The following is a 21,088-nucleotide window of genomic DNA, read 5'->3' as shown; positions in this document are numbered from 1 at the left end:
TTCTGTGGCTCCCTGAGGCCTCATACACAGGACATGATTAACTAAATGTTCAGTTTCAGCTTGTTAGCCTTCATCACCACTTCATCATTTCCATAGCTTTCCTGGGATCTGCTTGTAGTAAGGTAGAGCTTAGAATCATCTGCATACTGGTATCTGCTTAGCCAAATCTCCGGTTAACTTCTCCCAAAGGCTTTACATACATGTTGAAAAGCATGGGGGACTAGATGGAACCTTGGGGAACCCCATAAACAAAAAACAAAGGGGTAGAGCATTAGGCCTCCAGCACCACACTCGGAAATCTATCCTCCAGGTAGGACTGGAACTTCTGCAGAACAGTGCCTCCTAGCCCTAGTCCTGAGAGGTTATTCAGAACGATATCTTGATCAGTGGTATTAGAAGCTGTTCAGAAGTCCAGGAGAATTAACAAAATAGTACCCCTCTTGTCCATTTCATGTCATGTCATCCACCAAAGTAACCAAGTTTGTTTTTGTTCCATAACTGGGCCTGAAAATAGATAGATCTAAACTGGAATGGATCTAAACAATCCACTTTTTTAGGAATCTCTGGCCAGCCACCACTCATTAGTGTGAATTGCAATAACATTGCCCTATTTATACAGAAATGTGCCAAGTGATTTAAGATTTCATATTGGGTGATTATCAGATAAATCAATCTGTTCATGTAGCTTCAGGCACTACTTATTTTTAATGTTTTCATTTTTTAAAAATTAGAAAAGGAGTATGGTTTTCAAAGAACAGAAACTCAAATTAAAAGCAGCAACAGAATCCCAAACACATTCAGAAGATGTTTGTACTCCTATGATCTTCAGATCTTCTTACAAATCATACATAAGCCAAGCAAAGGATCACTGTAAAGGTCAATGTATGAAATTACAAATTCCAAGACCATGGAATTCTAAAATGGATCTCTCCCCTCTTCCTCATTTCATAATTGTGTGTGAAGAACCACATGATGGGTGAAACACTCAGGGACCTTAGTCTGACGTGTCTGTTCTGTATCATGTTGCATTTTTGTCTTGCCTACACAACTTAGGTTTTAGATCACAACATCTATAATGTGATCATTTAAAAACGTTTTTGGAAGCTCGAAGGCTTTCACGGCCGGAATCACTGGGGTGCTGTGTGGATTCCGGGCTGTATGGCCGTGTTCTAGTAGCATTCTCTCCTGACGTTTCACCTGCATCTGTGGCTGGCATCTTCAGAGGATCTGGCATCTTCAGAGGATCCTCTGAAGATGCCAGCCACAGATGCAGGCGAAACGTCAGGAGAGAATGCTGCTAGAACACGGACATACAGCCCGGAAACCACACAGCACCCCAGTTTTTGGAAGCCTTATCTAGGTATAAGGAACACCTTGTACTACATACTTTTTTTGTCTTCATAACAATCCTCTTAATAAGATTAAATTGACAGATTAATATATGCCCTAGCACATTGAGTGAGATCATTATGGTGAAGAAGAAAATTAAACTAGAAAATTAAGCTAGAAGAAGAAAATTAAATTACTCTCCCAGTAAGTGTATACCTAAACTCTAAATAATGTAGAAGAGAATAAACTGTTGTTAACATTTCAAGCTGGAGAAGGGGTTTTGTAAGCCTGTGGCCTGTTTCTAGTCAGTCAAGAGACTGGTCACATTAGATGTGCACTTGATCCTTTTACCATTATAAAACTGTCCATTGATTTTATTTCAGTCTAATTCATTCTCCACTTACCTGTATGGACATAAAGTCCCCATTCTTCATCCAGCTTCTTCCAGCTTCTTGCAGGTCTTCATATTTCAGCCACTGTTTCTCTATATCATACTTGTACTCTTCATGGCGCTTAATAAGCAGCTCAGCACCAAGAAGATCATTTGTCAGTGCCTCAGATGTAATCAGGGCATGCATCTCATTGCCCCAGGCCCTGAAGGAATCGATCAAAAGGGAGTAACTAAATTTCAATATAACCTCAAGAATTAAAATGAAAGATATTCTATTCAGACATGGGGGATACACAGCAAGTGATCTGTAAATTATATTCACATCTATATCAAAACACTAATGCACAAATTATATACCCGAGCAGTGTGCCTCCCTATAGCTACACAAGTGAGGTGGACATATTACTTTCACTGAGATCAAAGGGAGTTTTACTGCTTTTTTCAGTGGTGCCAGGAAGACTGAAATTGTTCAAGATTCCCCCCTTTTCCCCATTAAACAAAGGAAGACGGCAATCAAGAAATCAGAAGGAGATTGAGACTAGGAAGGGCAGTCATAAAGGAACTAGGAAAAAAAATCTCAAGTGTAAGGATGTGTCACTGGTGACCAAGATCAAGTTAATTCAGGCCATAGAATTTCCCATTACTCTGTATGTGTGTAAAAGTTGGGCAGTGAAGAAAACTGACAGGAAGAAAGTTGATTCATTTGAAATGTTGTGTTGGAGGAGAATCTATGGATACCATGGACCACTTAAAAAGACAAATAGAAGTGTTCTAAATAAAATCAAGGCAAATTAGTTTATACATACATCCATTCTCTGCAGTTGTCAAAATAGAGATGGGTTTGTTCTGCCTGCAGTAGCTTCTGTTTTCTTCTTGAAGACTTTACATTTAGTTTCTCCCAGCATTCTTCCACTTCTGAAAGTCTACACATTATGTTGTCCCTGGGATGAGGATACAATTGACCAAGATGCCAAGCCTGTCCTCTGATCCTCTCCAGTTTTTTAGAAATGTCTATTAGCTCCCTCTGGAACACGGAAAGGAAAATCCATCATAATCACAAGCATCAGACAACATAAAATCTTCAGGAAGCTTATTCATTTATTAGTTTTGGGCTGTTTCATACTTCACACGAACCTTTTAGCCTGCTGAGCTGTTCTACCAGTTTATTAAAAATTGCATTTCTTTGCTTGTACATAGGTAAAATCAGTGAAAAATAGAGAGGGCACATAAGTGTAGTATAGTAGTTTGAATGTCAAACTAGGATTAGGGAAACCCCAGTTTCAGTCCCCACCCTGCCATGGAACCTTGCTAGCTGACCTTGAGCTAGTCTCACACACTCAACCTAACTTGCTGCACAGAGTTGAGAAGATAAACTGGAGATGATCATCCCGAACATCCCTGATGACCACAATTTCAAACAGAGATTGGACCTCCTCTAACAACAGTGGTGACCCAGAGGAAGAAAATTCTGATAGTATGTAGGTAGGCAATGAGACAAACTCCAAACAGTAACCAATGTTTATTATTTGGAGGACCCAGGAGTCTGAAGTGTCTGTTTCCCAACTGATCATAAACCAGGAGAACCTATCAATAAAATGCCACCATATAGTAATGCAATCTGCCCTTTTCCCTTGATGGGGATGGAATTGGGGGACCAGTTAGACTTCCTTCCCTTTTAATGAAGGTTAAACTTTGATGAAATGGTGTAAGTGGGATGACTATGAGAGGAAAGATGATAGTGAGGTCTATACTGGCGGCCATAACAGCCCTTGGAAAGTACCTATTTCGGATGAATTATTATTGTAGCAGTGCCAGGCCAATAGATTTGGCCATGGAATTGACTTTTTTGATCTTATACAGGACCTCCACTGCTTGTTCACTGAACAGATTAACACCACTGAAGGAAAGGTCCTCAATACGATTTTTTGTATCCCGTGGGAACCCTGAATACCTGATCCACGAGTGGCATCTTAAGCCACTATGACCACAATGATTAATCTAGTGGCTGAATTAGCCAAATGTCTTGCTCTGCTGAACTGTTCCCCCAACTTAATCCCTGAAGGGCAACAGGTATATTTAGAATATGTAATCCTGTCAAGCAGAGTAAGAAGCAGAAATGTGCATTATGCAGCACATTAAATTAGAATAGTTATCTTTCAAAAGACCAGCCGTTTTACCTCAGAAGTTCATAAGCATAAGGAAAACTTTACTTAACTGAGAGAGACATGGTCAGAACCATGCAATGGTACCTGGAAGATTCTTTGGTTTCAAGGAGGGAAGATGCAAGGGACAGAAAGGTACCCTGTGATGACATTAAATTATTTTTGGTGGTCATGGTGGTGGGGGCAGTGGTTGGATGAATCCTAGAGCGTCCAGTGACATGGTACCATTACTTCTAATTATGCAGTCAGAAATGACATCAAGACATCGTGGAATGCCATTCTGATAAGTTTCCACCCTCCAAAGTCTTCTGAGTATTGCCAGCTCCATGGATTTGTTGTTGTGTGGCTTCATGTAAGTTTTGCAACACAGCTAACAGAGTATGCCCATGTGGCAGTCTGAGGACATGAAAAGTGTGTGTTGGAGGGGGAAAATAAAGTTGCTTTTCCTTGTGTGTTGTGGCTGCAAATAGAAAAGGTGTGTTTCTGGGAAGCACAGAACTCCCACTGCATCTTTCCCAACAAACATGAGGACTTTGTAATATGTAGAGAGAGGGGCAGAATTGCAAACTTAAACATGTTTATTCAGGAGTAAGTTACATCAAGTTACTTGCTTAGGATGACAGCCTAAATGTTCCTTACAAGGAGTAAACAGTTAATGTCTATGTAAGGAAACCAATAGCAACATGTAACCCTGGCCTCCATTCCCTGCCTTATAAAATATTGAAGTTCATATTATTTATCATACCATGTGCTGCAAAAATGCTAGTTTCCGTGTTTGTATGGGTGGATAGCAGAGTGTCCCACCCAAGAGCAAGCCTAAGGCAAAACAGCCTGTTTTCAGAAAGTTAATCTATGAGTTACTCCAGGCAATTATCTGGACGTCTCATAACAAGGACATGCATCTTTGATTATCTTACCCTACCAGAGTACTTCAGTGATATAATGGAATCTGCACATCTCCTGAACACCACACCTCGCTAAGCAGCTTTTGGAAGCTCCCTGATACTGTGCTTTTTAGAAAACCTTTCTCCAAACCATTGCTTTCTCCCTGCATTTCCTCAACCTATTGATACAATTTCCGTAAAACCAATCAATCCCTTCCTAATCTAATGCCTCAGCCAAATTTGAATAACCTAAGTGGGGGCTCCAAAGAGTTACTCTACATAAAGCCATTCTGTACTTCCTGATTTAATCTAAGAGCAATTGACTCCATTGTCCCAGGGTTTAGAATAATAGATAGAGCTTTTTGATTAGCTCAAGCCAGCAAGTCCAGCATGGGAAATTCCAGAGAATTTAGGAAAACGGAACTTAAACTTACATGTTCCCGCCCCTACCTGTGCAAAAGGGTATAAAAATACTGTGCACCCCAACTCCCGTGCTCAATACTGGCTTGTACCTCTCTTGGTCTAGTTAGATTGAGACACGATATCGTCCTTCGCCTGGATTCAGATGCTGGTAATTTGAATCCTTGCCTTCTACAAGATCTTCTTCAGCTGAATTTCGGTAACATATGATCCCAGCTTCCCCAACTCCTTGCACTATCATCCAACCTATCTTCTCCTCCCTGTTTATATCCTAGGAACTGTGTGTATGTGCCTTGACTTCTTGCTGTATGATTGCTTACAAACAAAATTTATATAAAAATATTTAAACTACAATTGGTTTTTTGTGAATTCTCTGCAGATACGTTTCAAGCCGTTTCTGGTATACGTAGTCTAAAAAGATCCCTACCCAGCCTGCCTCTCGCATTGCCAAGCCGAGTTATTTTCCCCATTGCTACTTAAAATAGTTGTGTGCTGTTACACTCTTAGCAGCTGGTGGAGATTCCTTAGAAATAAGTTCATAACCTGTGAAAGCTGGGTAAAAAACAAGAATGCTTGGACTTCCAGAAAGCCAAATGTGACTCACTTCCATTTGTGCAGATGTTTCAAAGAACTTGGTTCCACTCACCTCCAATCGCTCATGCTGGCTAAGGAGTGTCTGCACACCAGACAGGTCATAGCCATATTCTTCCCTATCCACAATAGCCTCTTTTTCCTGAATCCACTCCTTCAGGTCATCCACATCACGATCATACCGATGAACCTCCCGAGCTGCTCTCAGATTCTGAGGCAAAGAGAAGAGAAGACACTGAAGTCATCTATATTCACAGTTTGGAAGCTTGTTTGAAGCATAGAAAAAACAAAACACAGTTCCAAGTTACACAAAACCTGAATACCATCCTTTGTGTAAGTCCTTATACCTTCAAAGCACACTGACTTCAATAGACCTAGGCTCTTTTCACATGGACCAATAAATCTGGGATAATGCGGTTAAAAAAACAATGGGGGGGGGGGCGAGGCTGCCCTGCGTTTCCCCACAAAATGGATTATTTGAGAATCGTGCTACTTGTGATTCTTTCATTTTAATGCTGCCCCAGGAAGCGCTTTTCTTGGCTGTGCTTCCCTGTTTTTAAAGTCCCCGCCTAGTGGCTGCGTAGCCACTAGGGGTTGCAGGGATGTCAGCCTGGCTGTGGGGTTCATGTCTGCCCTCCCTCATGGCTAAGCAGCATGGGAGATGAGCATCTTGAAAAAAACTGCTCCTCCGTGCAAAGGCACAATGGCAGCTCACATTGCCTCCGTGGGCTCCGATCGCAGCCTGCATTGAGGCATGCGAAAGGGGCAAGAGAGAGAGAGGGGGTTCCTTTATCCCACCTGCAATCCAGTCCCCCTGATCTGTGCCTTAGAAGGGTATATCCGGTGGTGGGATTCAGCAGGTTATTACTTCTTCGGCAGAACCGTCTATTACAATGGTGCTTGTATACAAACAGGTATAAAATTATTTGAATCCCACCACTGGAACCATTTTTTAAATTATTTGAATCTCAACGCTGGGTATGACAGGCCTTGACACATGATAGAAGAAACTGCTGCAGAACAAACATATGGACTACTACTACGCATGATAGAATTTATTATTATTATTATTATTATTATTATTACTACTACTACTACTACTACTACTACTACTACTACTACTACTACTACTACTACTACTACTACAACAAAGGGGATGATTTTGTACACAGGGATGATCTTACCTTTGTCCTTGTTTGGGTGGCTTGATACAATCTCTCCCATGTGTTACTGACCAGCTGGGTTCTCTTCTCTATATCACTTATTGAGCCGTAGCACTGACTCCTGAGATGTGATGCCAACTTGTTTATTAGAAGAACCTTGGCATATCCTAGAGATTCTACCTCATTTTTCAAATCATAATTTTTTTTCTCCAGAATCTGTAGAATACAAAAAAAAATAAATTATTTCCTAAGGACCTGGGCTGGTACCATTGCCTTGTTGAAGATATAAGAACCAGTAAACCAGTGCTTGCATTTTAAAGCATAGTCATTCTGAGAGTAAATGTGACCATTTTCTTCTGACAGTTCTGCAGGTAAAAAATATATATAATTTGTATTTTGGATTGACATTCATAAACTGAAACATGTGTAGTCTCCATAGCATATCTATATCTATAGCCATATCTGCTCCCAAACACACTGTTGCCCTGCACACAAGCAGATCTATTCTGATAATCCTTTAATTTAAGAGAAAAATTAAGGCATTATCAAATTCACTCAAGGTCAAAAAATGTGGAAATGGTAAAGAAAACCTGGCACCATTAACTTAATGCAAACAGACATTGCATAAAATGAAATGGACTGCATTCAAGCATCATGAACATATAATTTATAACTTCAGCTTGTTACTAGGCTCTGCTTGTTCCCTCCTCTCTTCTCCATTCTCCACTAAACTTCCCAGTTTTGAAAGTCTTTAACTCCAATCTGTTGTGATGTCCAAATGTGGAGTAGCTGCTCAAATCAGAGTTTGTTTCTTTTCCAAATCAGAGTTTGTTTCTTTTCTGCTTTAAAGAACTAGGTTTAAAACATGGACTGAAAATTTGAAGACTTCAGTTTTGCTTTTTGTATTGATTTACTAATGAAACTGAATGCAGGTGCATATTTCCATATTTCTATACTAATTAGCACATTCCATACTAATTAGCATATTTCCATACTAATTAGCACATTAATATTGATTAATTATGAGAGGTAAATAGTAATCTGAAAAGTCACCTGAATCAAATAGAAGTGTACATTGAATGATGCTAGTTTTATTCCCATTTGTCTGAGCCTCCAACAGTTCTTACCCAATTGGATAGAAGAAAGGGATGGAGTTATTGAAGCTCCTCAGAATTTAGTAACTCAGTAAAAACTGGTTATCCTATTATTGTTCATAAATGGTAAAAGTAACTATGAAGAATTTGTGATAGTGACAAATGAACATCATGTAAAGCTATCCCTAATTCGTGCATGATGTTTCTATGGTCCATGGTGGGTTCACTGCCCAGGTGATCCAAATGGCTGCTTGGGGCACCAAACAGGTGGGGGACAGTGATGTGGGAGATACCCAGGTATGGCTTGCACCTGCTGCTGCTTCCTGTTCTATACACAGTAGCTTCAGTTAGCCCTGTAGTGGTCCAATAAAGACAGAAGCTAGAAAACATGAAACATAAACTCTGTTTTACCTCAACATCCTCCAAATCCTGTCCATAGTTATCTGATTCAGCCATGCTCTGTTTGCTCAAAAGCCAGGCATCTACCAGCTGAACTTCCTTTTCAAACTGGTGCAGTTGAGATTGCTCCAGCAGAAGTTTCATTTGGGTCTCAGCTTTTGTTAGGACACAGTTATATTCTTCTAGAATTGCATGAAGCTTGGAAAGGATAGTTGAGCTGTTAGAAAAAAAAATTAGCAAGTGAAGAGGGAAAAATTCCTGTCATACTTTTCAAATGACTTGTGAACTGAATGTGAAATGCATGTCAGATCCACGTTTCTTTTGCTAGCAGCTAGACAGAGTGGGCAGATTCAAACATATTTATTCACACTATTCATTCACAGGTAAAACATGGGGAGTTCTGAATTAAAAATAGAGTGAGTTAAACCCTATAGGAAGAACTAGTGATGGGGGCGGTTTCCCCTGTTTTGTTCTTCCTTGGAAGTTTCATTTGAAAAAGTGTTCACAGTCAGTTTCTTACTTGCCTACCTATCTGGGTTGTCAGAGGCCAAGAGGTGATTTCCTTTTTCCTTCAACTTCTCGATTCGAGACTCAAATCCCTTTAGGTCAAGCCTGACAGATTCTGCTTTACGAAGCTGTGCTCGAGTACATTCTTCAGACTGTCCATAATCTTGGAGATCCAGGACAAGTACCTTTTCTGCCAACCAGGATTCTGCTTCTGAAAGCTTGAAAACAAACAGTGAAAGAGAAATAGAGGTTACACAGGCTGATCTGCGTCTAACATGCCCACTAATGCCTAGAAAGACAAGTGGTACATCCATACTAAAAACTTCTATTGGATTTTACACCAAAAGTCATGGCCTTTCCCCAAGGTATCTTGGGATAACAGCTTGGTTAAAATGCAGAAAAAAAATTAGAAAGAGATTTCTAGTCCCAATCTGGGTGTCCCAAACTACCCTGATCTCATCAGATCATGGAAGCTAAGCAGGGTTGGCCCTGGTTAGAATTTGGATAGGAGAACACCAGGAATTCCAGGGTTGCTATGTGGAGTCAGGCAATGGCAAACCATCTCTGAATGTCTCTTGCCTTGAAAACCTTATGGGATTACCATAAGTTGCTTGTGACTTGATGGCACTTTCTGCCACCACTACATTTCTAGATGTTCCCCATATATATAGTAACTATAGTTCCTAAATTTTCCTCAGGAGAAGGAATAACCATTAAACCAGTTTAAGTCTTCAGTATCTACACAGACTGAAAATATACAGGCAGTTGTACTATTGTTGGATAAATTTCCTCCAACCTTCAACTTACACCTGATTTTTTGAATGCTTGGAAAAAAATCATATCTTTTGAAATGTTCATAAGAAAAAATGTTTTAAACAGTGAATTGAATGCACTCCATAGCAGTTTCCTACCTCCTTAAATACAAGAAATTTTTCCTTTGAGAAGGAAGAGAGCATCACCACCAGCTCTGTCTTAATAGAGACAGGAAGGCCTTCCTAAACCTTTCCTTAATGGGAAATGAGCATAGTCCAGAACGTTATGAAAAGTCATGGGATCCTCCCAAGGGCAGACCAGCTGGCTAGCAGGCGAGCAAGAGTGTTGTGAGGAATCTGGAAAAAATGGCTCCAATTATAGCCTATGAGGAATCTTCCTGGTGTGTGTGTGTGTTGGGGGGCACTGCTTTTTAATGTAGAGGCACCAAATTTGCACCATAGCTGCTGCTAACTCTCCTTACAAGAACATCCAAGTTTGGTAAAAATTGGGTCATGGCATTTAGTTCTATGGCTCCCCAAATGAAAGACAAATGTGGACCCATAACATTTGACTTCCTGACACAATCTTTACCAAACTTGAGGGTTCTTGTAAGAAAGTCACCAGTGGCTATGGAGAAAATTTGGTGCCTCAACCTTAAAAAAAAGGCCTCCTTTCAAAGGGCACCAGAATGATATCCCATAGAGCAGGGCTGATGGGAATTGTAGTTCCTGAACATCTGGAGAGCCGCAGGTTCCCTACCCCTGCCATAGAGTATAATGGACTTGAAAAGGCAAGGGAGGTGTTAAACTTTAAAGTGCTCAGTACAAATGTGCCAAAGCAGTTTTCCTTCCTTTTAAAAAGGTTGTAGCTGGTAATCCTAAAATGATTCCCAAGGAGCTGATTTTTTTTTTTTTGCTTTTTCAGATCTGGATTTCCTGACTATTGTTTAAAGGCAACAACTTTTTTCAGTTTGGTTTTGCCGAATGCAAACCCCTAATCAGAAACAGTTGTTTTTTTCTAACATATGGAAACTAAACAGGGCTTTTCAGTCATATCTTACCTCAGTGAGGAAATGTTGGTTTTCGTATGACTGCATGAGCTTCTTTCTTCTCTCCTGAACCTCATCCCTCAGATTTTCTGAGGCAATCTCCAATTCTTTCACCTTTTCCATGATGTCTTGTGAGGCTGAGTGTCCTCCCTTCACCAGCTTCTGTCCAGTGCTGATAACTGCTTTAGTTAAAGCATCGTGACTATTAATTTCATTCTCCAAATTCTACAACAAAGAAAACACAGATAAAGTTTTTAAAATATATTTTCTATATGTGTTTTAATGGCTGCTATCTATTCAACTGGCTATACTGCAAAACACATAATTTTTAACAATGAAGACCTAACATTGAATAATTTCGTTCCAAGGGCACATTTCACTAGAACTGAAAGTATCGAGATGAAGACAGATATAATATGGAAACAGACCTCACAGAGAATTCTCAAGTTGCCATGTGATCGTGGCTTCCTGCCAATATTATTAACAGAAATGACAGACATGCACACTAAAGAAATTGGCTGGGGAGTAAATTCCCACTTCTCAGGATAACAAGTCACCACCAGTTCTTCTGAATAACCCTCAGCTGATAGACTGAGGAACCAATTCTCTATCCCTACTGAGTGTTAATTAAGAAGTTAGCCTTGTCAGGTAGGAGATTTGCACACTGAGTTCCAAAAACAATTTCTTTGGTAGCTGTAACCAGTGTAGGCCAAATTACAGGATTTAGACTGAAGCCCAAACTAGATAACATCACAGTAGTATAATTAATAAGGTTAAATTAATTAATAAGTAAAATACTTTTTCAAGATGAGAAAAAAGAGGAGGATTATCTGTACCTAACACCAAATTATATTATCAAGCTGCAGGTGTGATCTGGATTGTGGACTGGATTAAGAACCCAGACCAGAGGATAACGAAATTAGAAAGGCAGATTTGGAAGTACGGTTGCAGAATTGGTCGGAGACAGAAAAGTTACATAAGAAAAGAAATATGGTTCAAAATGGGAATCATGCAATTAGAGATGGATTGCTAAAAACTTGGGATGCAAAAAAAGTAAAAGAAAAAAGAATAAGCCCTCCAATATCTCCCTTAATGTTGCCTATAGAAGCATACTATGGAAAGAACATGGTAGATGATCAATTAGAAATCAAATCTTGGCAAAAAATATTTTCAACTATCATCAAGATTAAGAGGGGAAATTAAATCAACAAGAGGAACATTAAGAGGACTGACAGAATTTAAAAAGGAGATTTCACATCAAAATAAATATTTATTTGGATGGATTTTTAAACTTTTGTTGCAATATAATACAGAAACTGAACAAGCAAAGACATATAGGGTCAAATGGATGCACAGTTCTGATGAAGAAATATCCTTTCAACAATGGGAAAATTGATGGATGAAAGATATAAAATTCACAGCTTGCCGAACATTAAGAGAAAATTGATAAAACATATTTTACTGTTGGTACATTACCCCAAAGGACATTGAAAAGATGAATAAGAACTACAATGTGAAATGTTGGAAATGTAAAGAAGCTGATGGAGCCTTTTTCATATGCGATGGCCGTGCAGAAAAGTTAATTTTTAAGGGGGGGGGGGAGGAGGAATACATGTAGAAATACAAAACGTTTTAAAAGTTAAATTTGTCATGGATGCTAAGACAATGCTACTAGGCATATTACCAAAGCTCATCAGAAAAACTTTCAGATATTTGATGATAGGGGATAGAGTGGTTTTCTCAGCAAAAATTTCTAATTGTATTTGTTTCCATATATATAAATGACGAAAATTTGATAGCATGATATACAGCTTGTAAGAAATGTGACGGGAAAGTAAAAATGGTAATCGTATATCAGTGTAGAACTTGCTTGTGATTTTACAGACTATATAAATTTAGTTCTCCAGTACTCATAACTGTATGTTAGAAAAGATCTGATTTTTTCTTACTGTTCTATTTTATTGTTTTATTTTTATTGTTCTATCTTATTGTTTTTGTTGTTTTTGTTATATTCTGTTAACATTGAACAATTATGGTAAATAAAATTTTAAAAAGAAGTGTGCAAAGCAGTGTACAAGTATACAAGAGCAGTGCAAAGCAAGGAAGAAAACAATAAAATCTAAATAGAAAATTTAAAACACTCAGGCTTTTGGGTCTTCTGACCTAGATGTAACCAGATCAGATTGAAACGCAGGCCCTTTCTGCATGGGCCATTTACAGCAGCCCAGGGACAGCAAAAACGCCATCCCTGGGCAGCTGTTCGCACAGGAGGCGCTGCTGGATCGCAGCAGCGCCGTCCTGACCACCCGGGAGCGGCGTCAAGCCGCTCTGAATAACCTTGCTCGTTGAGCGAGGTTATTCTAAAACACCATCTTCCCATCAGCGTGGTGCGAACTGCACCACTTGGAAGACGGCACTTTCCCTGTCCCCTCCACTCACCTCACCCTCCAGCATGCTCTGGAGGCCGTCAGGGACCCGCCCATGCTGCCCTCCAACCTCCAGGGGTCGGAGGGCAGTGTGGGCAGGTCCCTGATGGCCTCCAGAGTGACACTGGAGGACGAGGTGAGTGGGGGGGAGACGCAGAAGAGGCGGCTCCATGTGAAGCCACCTCTTCTGCGCTGGCTTTTCCGGGACCGCTCACACGCTCCCATGCGAACGGCCCCCACCCCTCCACCGGCATAATTTCTGCTGGTGGAGAGGCGCCCTTTCCGCTGTGCGGAAAGGGCCACAGAGTCTGGGAAACAACACTGAAGTCAGTCAATCAACCCCGTTTATATAGTAATCTTTATAATTAGAACATCTTCAGAAACACCCCTGGAATGAAATGGGAACCTTAGGGATGAATACAATGAGGGTGCTTTCCAAAGCAGCCTCCCTGTTCCAAAAACATCATGTGAGTGACCATCTATTGAATCCAAAGGATAATTTAGCTTACTTAGAAGAACTGCCATTGGGTTTGAATTCTTCTCTTATTTATTTTCTTTATTTATTGCCCACTTTTCTCATTGAGACTCAAGGCCAGTTGCTGAGTTATAAAAGCAATCCACTAAAATTCAGTATAGTATATAAAGTTAGATTTGAACCCAGTAGCACCTTACAAACCAACAAGAGCTTCAAGGTATAATCTTTTGATTTTCACACACGCTGTATATGCAGCAAACAATGTTATTAAAATTGGATTATACAACAATTAACGTTACCAATAGCTGGTGCAGTAACAGCATTAGAGGGAATTAGAACAGGAAATATGGTTGTGAATGTGGAGGTAGAAATAAGATTCACGCATGAAAATGTTTCCATCTCTTGTTGCCATCTGGCTAGTGTCTACCCAGGATGGTATTCTAAGTTGTATGGTAAATTGATATGGAAAACACTGGTATGGTATTCAGAGTCAGGGGTTTTTTTGAGAGGGTTTTTTCCCCAATTTTTTGTGTTCTATTGTTCTTTACTAGGAAACTTTCTGGGGGAGTGCTCGTAACGATACAGACATCAAAACTGCAGTAAAGCTGCCAGTTTCTGTCCTTCAGATAAGCCCCAAATTTCAAGTAAAGTGGACTAAGGTATCCGATTCTATGGGCCCCTGAATAGGGTACCCAACCATCCTCTATTACTTCTTGGGGGTGGGGGGACCCTCCAAGCTGCTTCCAGGGCAAAAGTCCAACAAACCCATTGCAGAACTTAATAATCCCAGTAAGACCACCAGCCAGTGGTCTGTACAATGGAAACTGAAGGTTGGAGGGCACTTTTGCAAACCCAGCAGAACCAATGGATATGTGCAGAAGCCCAGGAGAAACCAGGGCAACCATGGCCTCTCCCGAGACACAGCAACAAAAGGGAAAGCTGAAAAGAAAAAGAAAAGAAAAAGCCTGCAAATGATGGCTCTTGATCTTCCTGGTAAATCCTCAATATTTCCAGGATTTTTGGGAACTATTTTTTGGGTATGTTGAAAAATTCCCAGATATATTTGGGATGTCAAATATACTTGAAAATACCAATAAGATATTTTTCAGGTATATTTTTGGCTCAGGTTTATCCAAATTCACATCCCTACCCAGGACTGCTTTGCACATTATGAGGAAGTAATGATAAAGGTCATATGAGTAACTCATGCATCTTACTTCTGAGCAAAATATGAATACAGAATGTATCCATCTCTCCAAGAAGGACTCCTGAAAGATACAAGCAATACTGATCATTTGTTAGATGAGCAGAGGACACCAGAACAAAGTTCACTCCCCTTGACGGTTTGAGCAGAGAGTATTATTCCCACCTTACCCAGGGCCACATGCTCTGCAGGAAAACCACTTACATAGCTCTGGGTGCTAGATGTTTTTATAGAGGCTGCTGAATGAATCTGCACTTAGAAACTTTCCTTTGATTTTAACTGGCTGTAGCAGATCAAGGAGCTTGCCGTTTACTTTTTCTTGTTTTATTATTTGTTGTGAACATTCAAAATTAAACCTTTGATGCATATATATTTTGTCATCAGTTTGCATTCAGATTATAATGTTCTACATGTTTCCTGACAGCTACAAAGTTGACCTAAAATGAACATTAGATTACAGCATTTTGAAAGACATACTCTCTCCTTAGAGCAAGAAGCTGCTCATTCAATCCAACTGGAGGCAGCACAGAAGAGACTGTACAACTGCATTCCTGAAGGCTGTTCTTAAGTGCAAAATCAGCAGAAGAAGTGACAGAGAACTCTCCCCACCCATATTTCTTGGTCAGCAGAACTTTGAAGTTACCTTACCTGGAGTTTTTCCTGCAAACTCTGAACATTCATAAGTGACTGGCCATAATCTCTGGAGGATGCCAGGGGGAGTTTCTCATGAATCCAGGTTAACTCCTCAGTGACATCTTGGAGGAATTGATAGTGCAGTCTGCTGGCCTCCAAGCATCCATTTCTCTCTTGTAAAGGCACCCTAAGACTGTTGTACCTGGGGATTTAAAATGAACTCTTATTTCAGAATACTCAAATACAAGTAGGGATGCAAGGCTGATAAAAAGAAAGTGTGACTGGGAAGGAACAGACCCAGAAGCCACTTCCTGTGGTGCTGAAAGACATTGCAGGCCCCTCAATAAAGATTCCACCTGCCCTCCTGTATGACTCTGATCCAAGCCATGTATCTGATTTTGTGATTTTATATTTGTACACACATACATATATGTACCAGTATAGGACACATTTGATGAAGTCGGCTGTAGTTCATTAAATTAAGTTAATATGTAAGGAATCTATTTAAATTTATCCTTGGACAAATGTCTAGTGCAAAAGTGGAGGCAAATTGGTGTTTATGAGAAGTATTGGGATTTTGGGGATTGATTTAACTGACATTTTCTAAAGAAGACTATGTCATTTGTCATATAATATGAAGCTTAATGTCTACAGTAGCAAAATAGTTCTTCAAAGGCATATTAGATGTTCCACCAATACAACAACAACTCACTGTCTGAACTATGTTTAAAATGCAATTAAATATGTAGAAAGCCATGTTCTCCCCCCACCCTCCCGCTTGCACCATGGAAGCTTGCTGGGTGACCTTATTTAATTTTTATCCCACTCCTCCTCAACCATGGTTTGGCTCAGGGTAGCTAACAACAAATATTAAAACAAATAAAAGTTTATGTACATCAAAAACACAGCAACTAATATCTTCTGGTACTCTACCCCGTCAACCAATGAAGGAAGAAACTTAAAGAAAAATATCAACCAATCAACAAATGCTAATCAGTAAACTACAAAGGAATAAATCCAGATAAAATAGAGCAAAGTAAATAGAAATCAGACTGTTTAGGCTCTTGAGCCAGTCACACACTCTCAGCTCTTACCCTGGCTAATATTTGGATGGGAGATCTCAAAAGAATACCACTGATGCAAAGGAAGGCAATAGCAGATCATTCTGAACATCTCTTGCCTTTGAAATACTACAGGGTCACCATCAGCTGTGACTTGATGGTAAAAAAGGGGTGTAAGGAATATCCTTTTACAAGTTTGATAGATGGGGAAATATGAACTCCTCCCTTTGCTTCTGTTCATAATATCAACAAAGGTTTGTTGCCATACTACCATTAACAACATTCTAAGTAGCCAACTAGTTATGAAAAAGAATTGAGATCAAGCCTAACAAATGATGGAGGAATGAGAAAGAGAGCAACAAAAATGAAGGCACATCATGAAAGGAAGAGAGGAAAATGTAGAAAGCAGAAAAGTATAAAAAAGAGCAAGAGAAATTAAGAAAAAATGAAAGGTTTTTTATTTTCTTCAGCACATTAACTTGACTATCTCTTTGCAAAATCTGGCTGAGCAGATAAAAATATGGAGACAGGTGGAAGGAAAGCAAGAGGGAAACAGACTGGTAAGGAGGTTACATCCTAGCAATTGCCCTTTCTGCACAGCACGATTATAACATCTTCAGGACATTATAAAAAGACCCGTTTTCAATTTTTTTTGTTCACTTGGTGGCTTTCATAATGTTGTGCAAGCAGGTTAAGCTACTGAAAATAATTTGTGCTGTTTTGGCTCATTCACATAGAAAACACATTGACTGACTGACTGATTGATTGATTGATTGATTGATGTGCATGCATAACTTCAAAACCACAAAGACAAGAATCTCTGCACCCATATTTTCCGGCACCTGAGCGGTGAACTCTTATCTGGTGAACTGGATTTGTTTCCCTACTCTTAAACATTAAGTCTGCTGGGTGATCTTGGACAAGTCACAGTTTTCAGGACTCTCTCAGCCCCACCTACCTCACAAGGTGTCTATTGTAAGAAGAGGAAGGGAAAGGAGTTTGTAAGCCCCTTGTGAGTTTCCATACAGGAGAGACAGGAGGGGTATAAATCCGAACTCTCCACCTTCATTTTCTTCTTAGTTCCCATATTTGGTTCTTCTCTTCACTGTCTCTGCAGCATGGATAAGTGAAGTCCCTAAGTGAAAGCTTAATGCATCATGTCTTGCACCTATACAAAGAGTCGCCCCAAATGGAAGACAGCATTCTTCCATGTATCTGAGTTTAAATAATCTCTATCCCCTCCCCCCAATTTGGGATAACTTTACTCTCCCTTTCTGTCCTGAATAATTTTTTTTGTCACTTTAGGCTTCTCAGGTTCATGGCTCAAGGTGTGACTTACCAGTAGATTATGAGGTATTAAGCCATTGCCCTGTTTCAGCCACTCTTATTAGCCTACCCTAGCCTGGAGCCCAAGTGCTCTGTTTGGGAGTTTGTCCCTCCTTTCTTCAGCCCCCCTCCTATCTGTCAACTACTGATCTGCAGCTGGTGTCCCATACATGGAAAGAGAGCAGTCACAGTAATTGAAATGCTGGGGAGAATTCTTGAGTGGAGGGCAATGGAGGAATAGAGGAAATGAATCAGAATATGTTTAGCAGAGCCCTCTCCTGATTAGCCCAGGCTACCCAAATCTCATAATCTGAGAAGCCAAGCAGGCTCAGCCTTTACAACTATATGGATAGCAAATCACCAAGGAAGTCCAGAGTTGCCATGCAGAGGCAGACAATGACAAATCCCCTCTTAACATTTGGCTTTGAAAACCTCAAGGGGTTGCCATACGTTGGCTGTGACTTGATGGCAACAGCAGCAGCAACAACAACAAAATGAAAAAGGAGAAGGGAGGGAACGGACAAAAACAATCACTCAAGTACCTATGCACCACATGATCCACTTTCTCTTCCATTTCATCTACCATAAAATTCTTCTGTTGTTGAAATTCTTGCACTGTCTTTATAAGGTTTTGGAGTTGGTCTTTACAGCTAGCAAAATTTTCTTCTAATGCCTCCTGTTTCTTTAGAAGATCATTCAGAACCGGGAAGCTAGGGCAGCTTTCTGGTATGTTCAGCTCACTTTCTAGATCTTCCAGATATTTTTCCACATCATCAACATTATGGAGAAAATGCACAGCCTATGGTCAGAGGAAAGAACGAAAATATTTCATAGACTAAACAGGAGTATCAGGCCCTTTGCAACAGCTGTCTCCTTGTACAAACTGGTATGTTTAAACATCAAGGTGACCTTTGAAAATGAAGAATTAAAGGCTTGGTTCAATGAATGGAACTAATTAGTGGAATAAAATCCCCCTTTCTTCCATACCCCTTGAAAAGTTATTCCTGAGAGTCAGGGATGCAGATTAGGATGCCGGGTTGAGGGTGGCAGCTTCAGAGCACACTAGCAGATGTTACACTGCAAGTTCCTCCATTCAAGCCAAAAACTCAAACAGGAATGCAGAGGAGGCAATTTCTAATCTTCATCCTTTATGGAGGCCCCTGCACTTCATCCCAATTTGTTCTTGAGAGTCACCCAGTCCCCAGGAATAGATGTGGGGTGGGAGAGTAAGCTGCAGAGACAAGAGGCCACTCCATAAACTCATTCCATTCACTGATCCTTCCAATACATTTAGTAAATTGCTTGTCTGTCCTCTGATTCACTGGGAAGCATCAGAATATGGAACACACAATTTTAGATAGCCTAAGGACTACTGTGGCTCTATTGCCTGATAGCAGGTTCTACTTTAGAGATTAACAGGCCCTGCCTGATCAAGATAGCGACCAATCTGCAGAAACACTGAAGAGCTCTGACAGATGAGGAAATCCCTTGACAAGCAAAACCCACTCATGACTACACAACAAAATGGTGAGGGTACATAGGGGCTGGGAGGGATGACTTGGGGTGGGGGTGGGAGGTCAAGGGGCTTTTGGTGCCCTGGAGCATTGGCAGCAAGGCACCGCTGCCCCAGGGCTGGACGGGCCAGAAGGACTTGCTGAGGGTGGGGAAAGGGCAAGGGGACTTTTTGGGCTCTGGGGCAGGGATGGAATGTCCAATGATGAACCCTCAACCAAGGGAGCAGGACTCACGAACCCTTCATGAGCCCTGCTCCCTTATTGGTGGAAGGTTTGTCATCGGACATTCCATTTCTTAGCGCTTTATTATTGGTACGATTAAGGTTTATATATTTTGATTGCCTAGCAAGTACCACTGATAGTTTAAATTTTTGAAATGCTTAAATAAATAAAATGAAATTGTGGACTTTTGTGCACTTTCTGCTTCCCACTATGTGCTTCACAGTGGTTTTTTCCTGCAGTTTCCCATTTGCAGGGAAGACTCCTGTTGCAAAGCATCCCCAAGCTGTGTGGATCTGCCTTTTTGCCAGACCCTCACTTCTATTCCTGCCATAGGAATTGCTGTTGGGTGGGTGGGGAAAGCTGGGAGGAGTGAGAAAACCCAAGGAAAGTGAAATGCATCCTGATTCCTTTCTGTTTTCCTGTGAAGTGAGATGAAAGGTTGTGCTTTACCAAGCTTTGGAAACCCTGATAAGAATCTGATCTGTGGTACAGTAAGTTTTGAAGGGGTTAAAATGTCTGCCTTAGAGTGACTCAGTCCTGAAGGGAATGGATGTTTGCTGTGAAGCAGACTACAAGTGTATAAATAGCCTAATATGAAAGACCTAGGTTAAAGTCCATGCTTGTATATGAACTTACTAGGATAAATTAAGCCCAGTTATTTCCTCTTTTGCTCATCTTTGGAATTAAATCTGCCACAACTTATCTCATTGTTAAACATCAGCAATCCCTTAACACTGATGCTTTGAAAGAAATAGATGGATGGAATTCTAGAACAAATGTCTCTAGAAATGATCCCAAGGGAGATTCCTCCTTCCACCCCCTGGAACACCTCACACAGATAGTTTTGCTCTACCTTGTAGGCATCCTGCATCCTCCTTCCCTTTTCATGGCAGTTTTCCAGCAACTCATCCCAAAGGTCCTCTATTTCCTGCAGTCTGGAATGGATGACATCAGGAGAACAATGTCCCTCCTGGAGCATCTTCTCTCCTTCCTGCAGCAAAGAAAGAGTTAAACTTCTCCTTTTCTGCCTATTTCTCAAAATGAACACTGAATGGTTTCCAGAGGGGTAGATGATGGGCAGAAAAATCCAGAGCCCTGGACGTCCAGGGACAGTGCTGCCGCCACACCATCCTGATGCCTCCAGATAGATTTTTGGTGGCATGAGGAGAGTGAAAAATGCAAAACACACCACCATCCCACTGCCAGAAAGCCCTCCATAGGGCTTAATAGACATATGCCACGCAAAAGTGTGGCATAAGTCCAAGGGCCAAAGCTAGCGGTGGTGTGGGAGAACTGATGCAGAACTGGGTACCATGTCTGGATGTCCTAGGGGGCCATGGTGGCTGGCCACTGGTGTGATTGCCCCTCACTGGGGTAAGTACCTAAGGGAGGGCTAATCTGCTAGTGCAGGCCCACACTGCTTACCCAAGCTGATTCACCCCCCCCCCGCCCCAATCTGGATTGGGCCATTAGTCTTTTATGTTCA

The 21,088-nt window shown here is 40.7% G+C and overlaps 1 protein-coding gene across 1 annotated transcript in view; it reads right to left on the bottom strand.

Moving 5' to 3' along the window:
• Positions 1 to 21,088, bottom strand: part of SPTBN5 (spectrin beta, non-erythrocytic 5) — a 150,223-nt gene that overhangs the window by 26,409 nt on the left and 102,726 nt on the right. Inside the window, exons 44-53 of the mRNA XM_048484608.1 lie at positions 20,456 to 20,593; positions 18,409 to 18,665; positions 15,495 to 15,681; positions 10,754 to 10,966; positions 8,962 to 9,158; positions 8,446 to 8,650; positions 6,962 to 7,156; positions 5,833 to 5,988; positions 2,527 to 2,744; positions 1,734 to 1,923 (exon numbers count right to left, since the gene is read on the bottom strand). Coding sequence (XP_048340565.1) covers positions 1,734 to 1,923; positions 2,527 to 2,744; positions 5,833 to 5,988; positions 6,962 to 7,156; positions 8,446 to 8,650; positions 8,962 to 9,158; positions 10,754 to 10,966; positions 15,495 to 15,681; positions 18,409 to 18,665; positions 20,456 to 20,593 — 1,956 coding nt within the window. The remainder of the gene's footprint in view (positions 1 to 1,733; positions 1,924 to 2,526; positions 2,745 to 5,832; positions 5,989 to 6,961; positions 7,157 to 8,445; positions 8,651 to 8,961; positions 9,159 to 10,753; positions 10,967 to 15,494; positions 15,682 to 18,408; positions 18,666 to 20,455; positions 20,594 to 21,088) is intronic.

This window comes from Sphaerodactylus townsendi, linkage group LG02 (genome assembly GCF_021028975.2).
Source record: "Sphaerodactylus townsendi isolate TG3544 linkage group LG02, MPM_Stown_v2.3, whole genome shotgun sequence".
NCBI classification, from domain to species: domain Eukaryota; kingdom Metazoa; phylum Chordata; class Lepidosauria; order Squamata; family Sphaerodactylidae; genus Sphaerodactylus; species Sphaerodactylus townsendi.
This window is presented reverse-complemented; position numbering and strand designations above follow the sequence as displayed.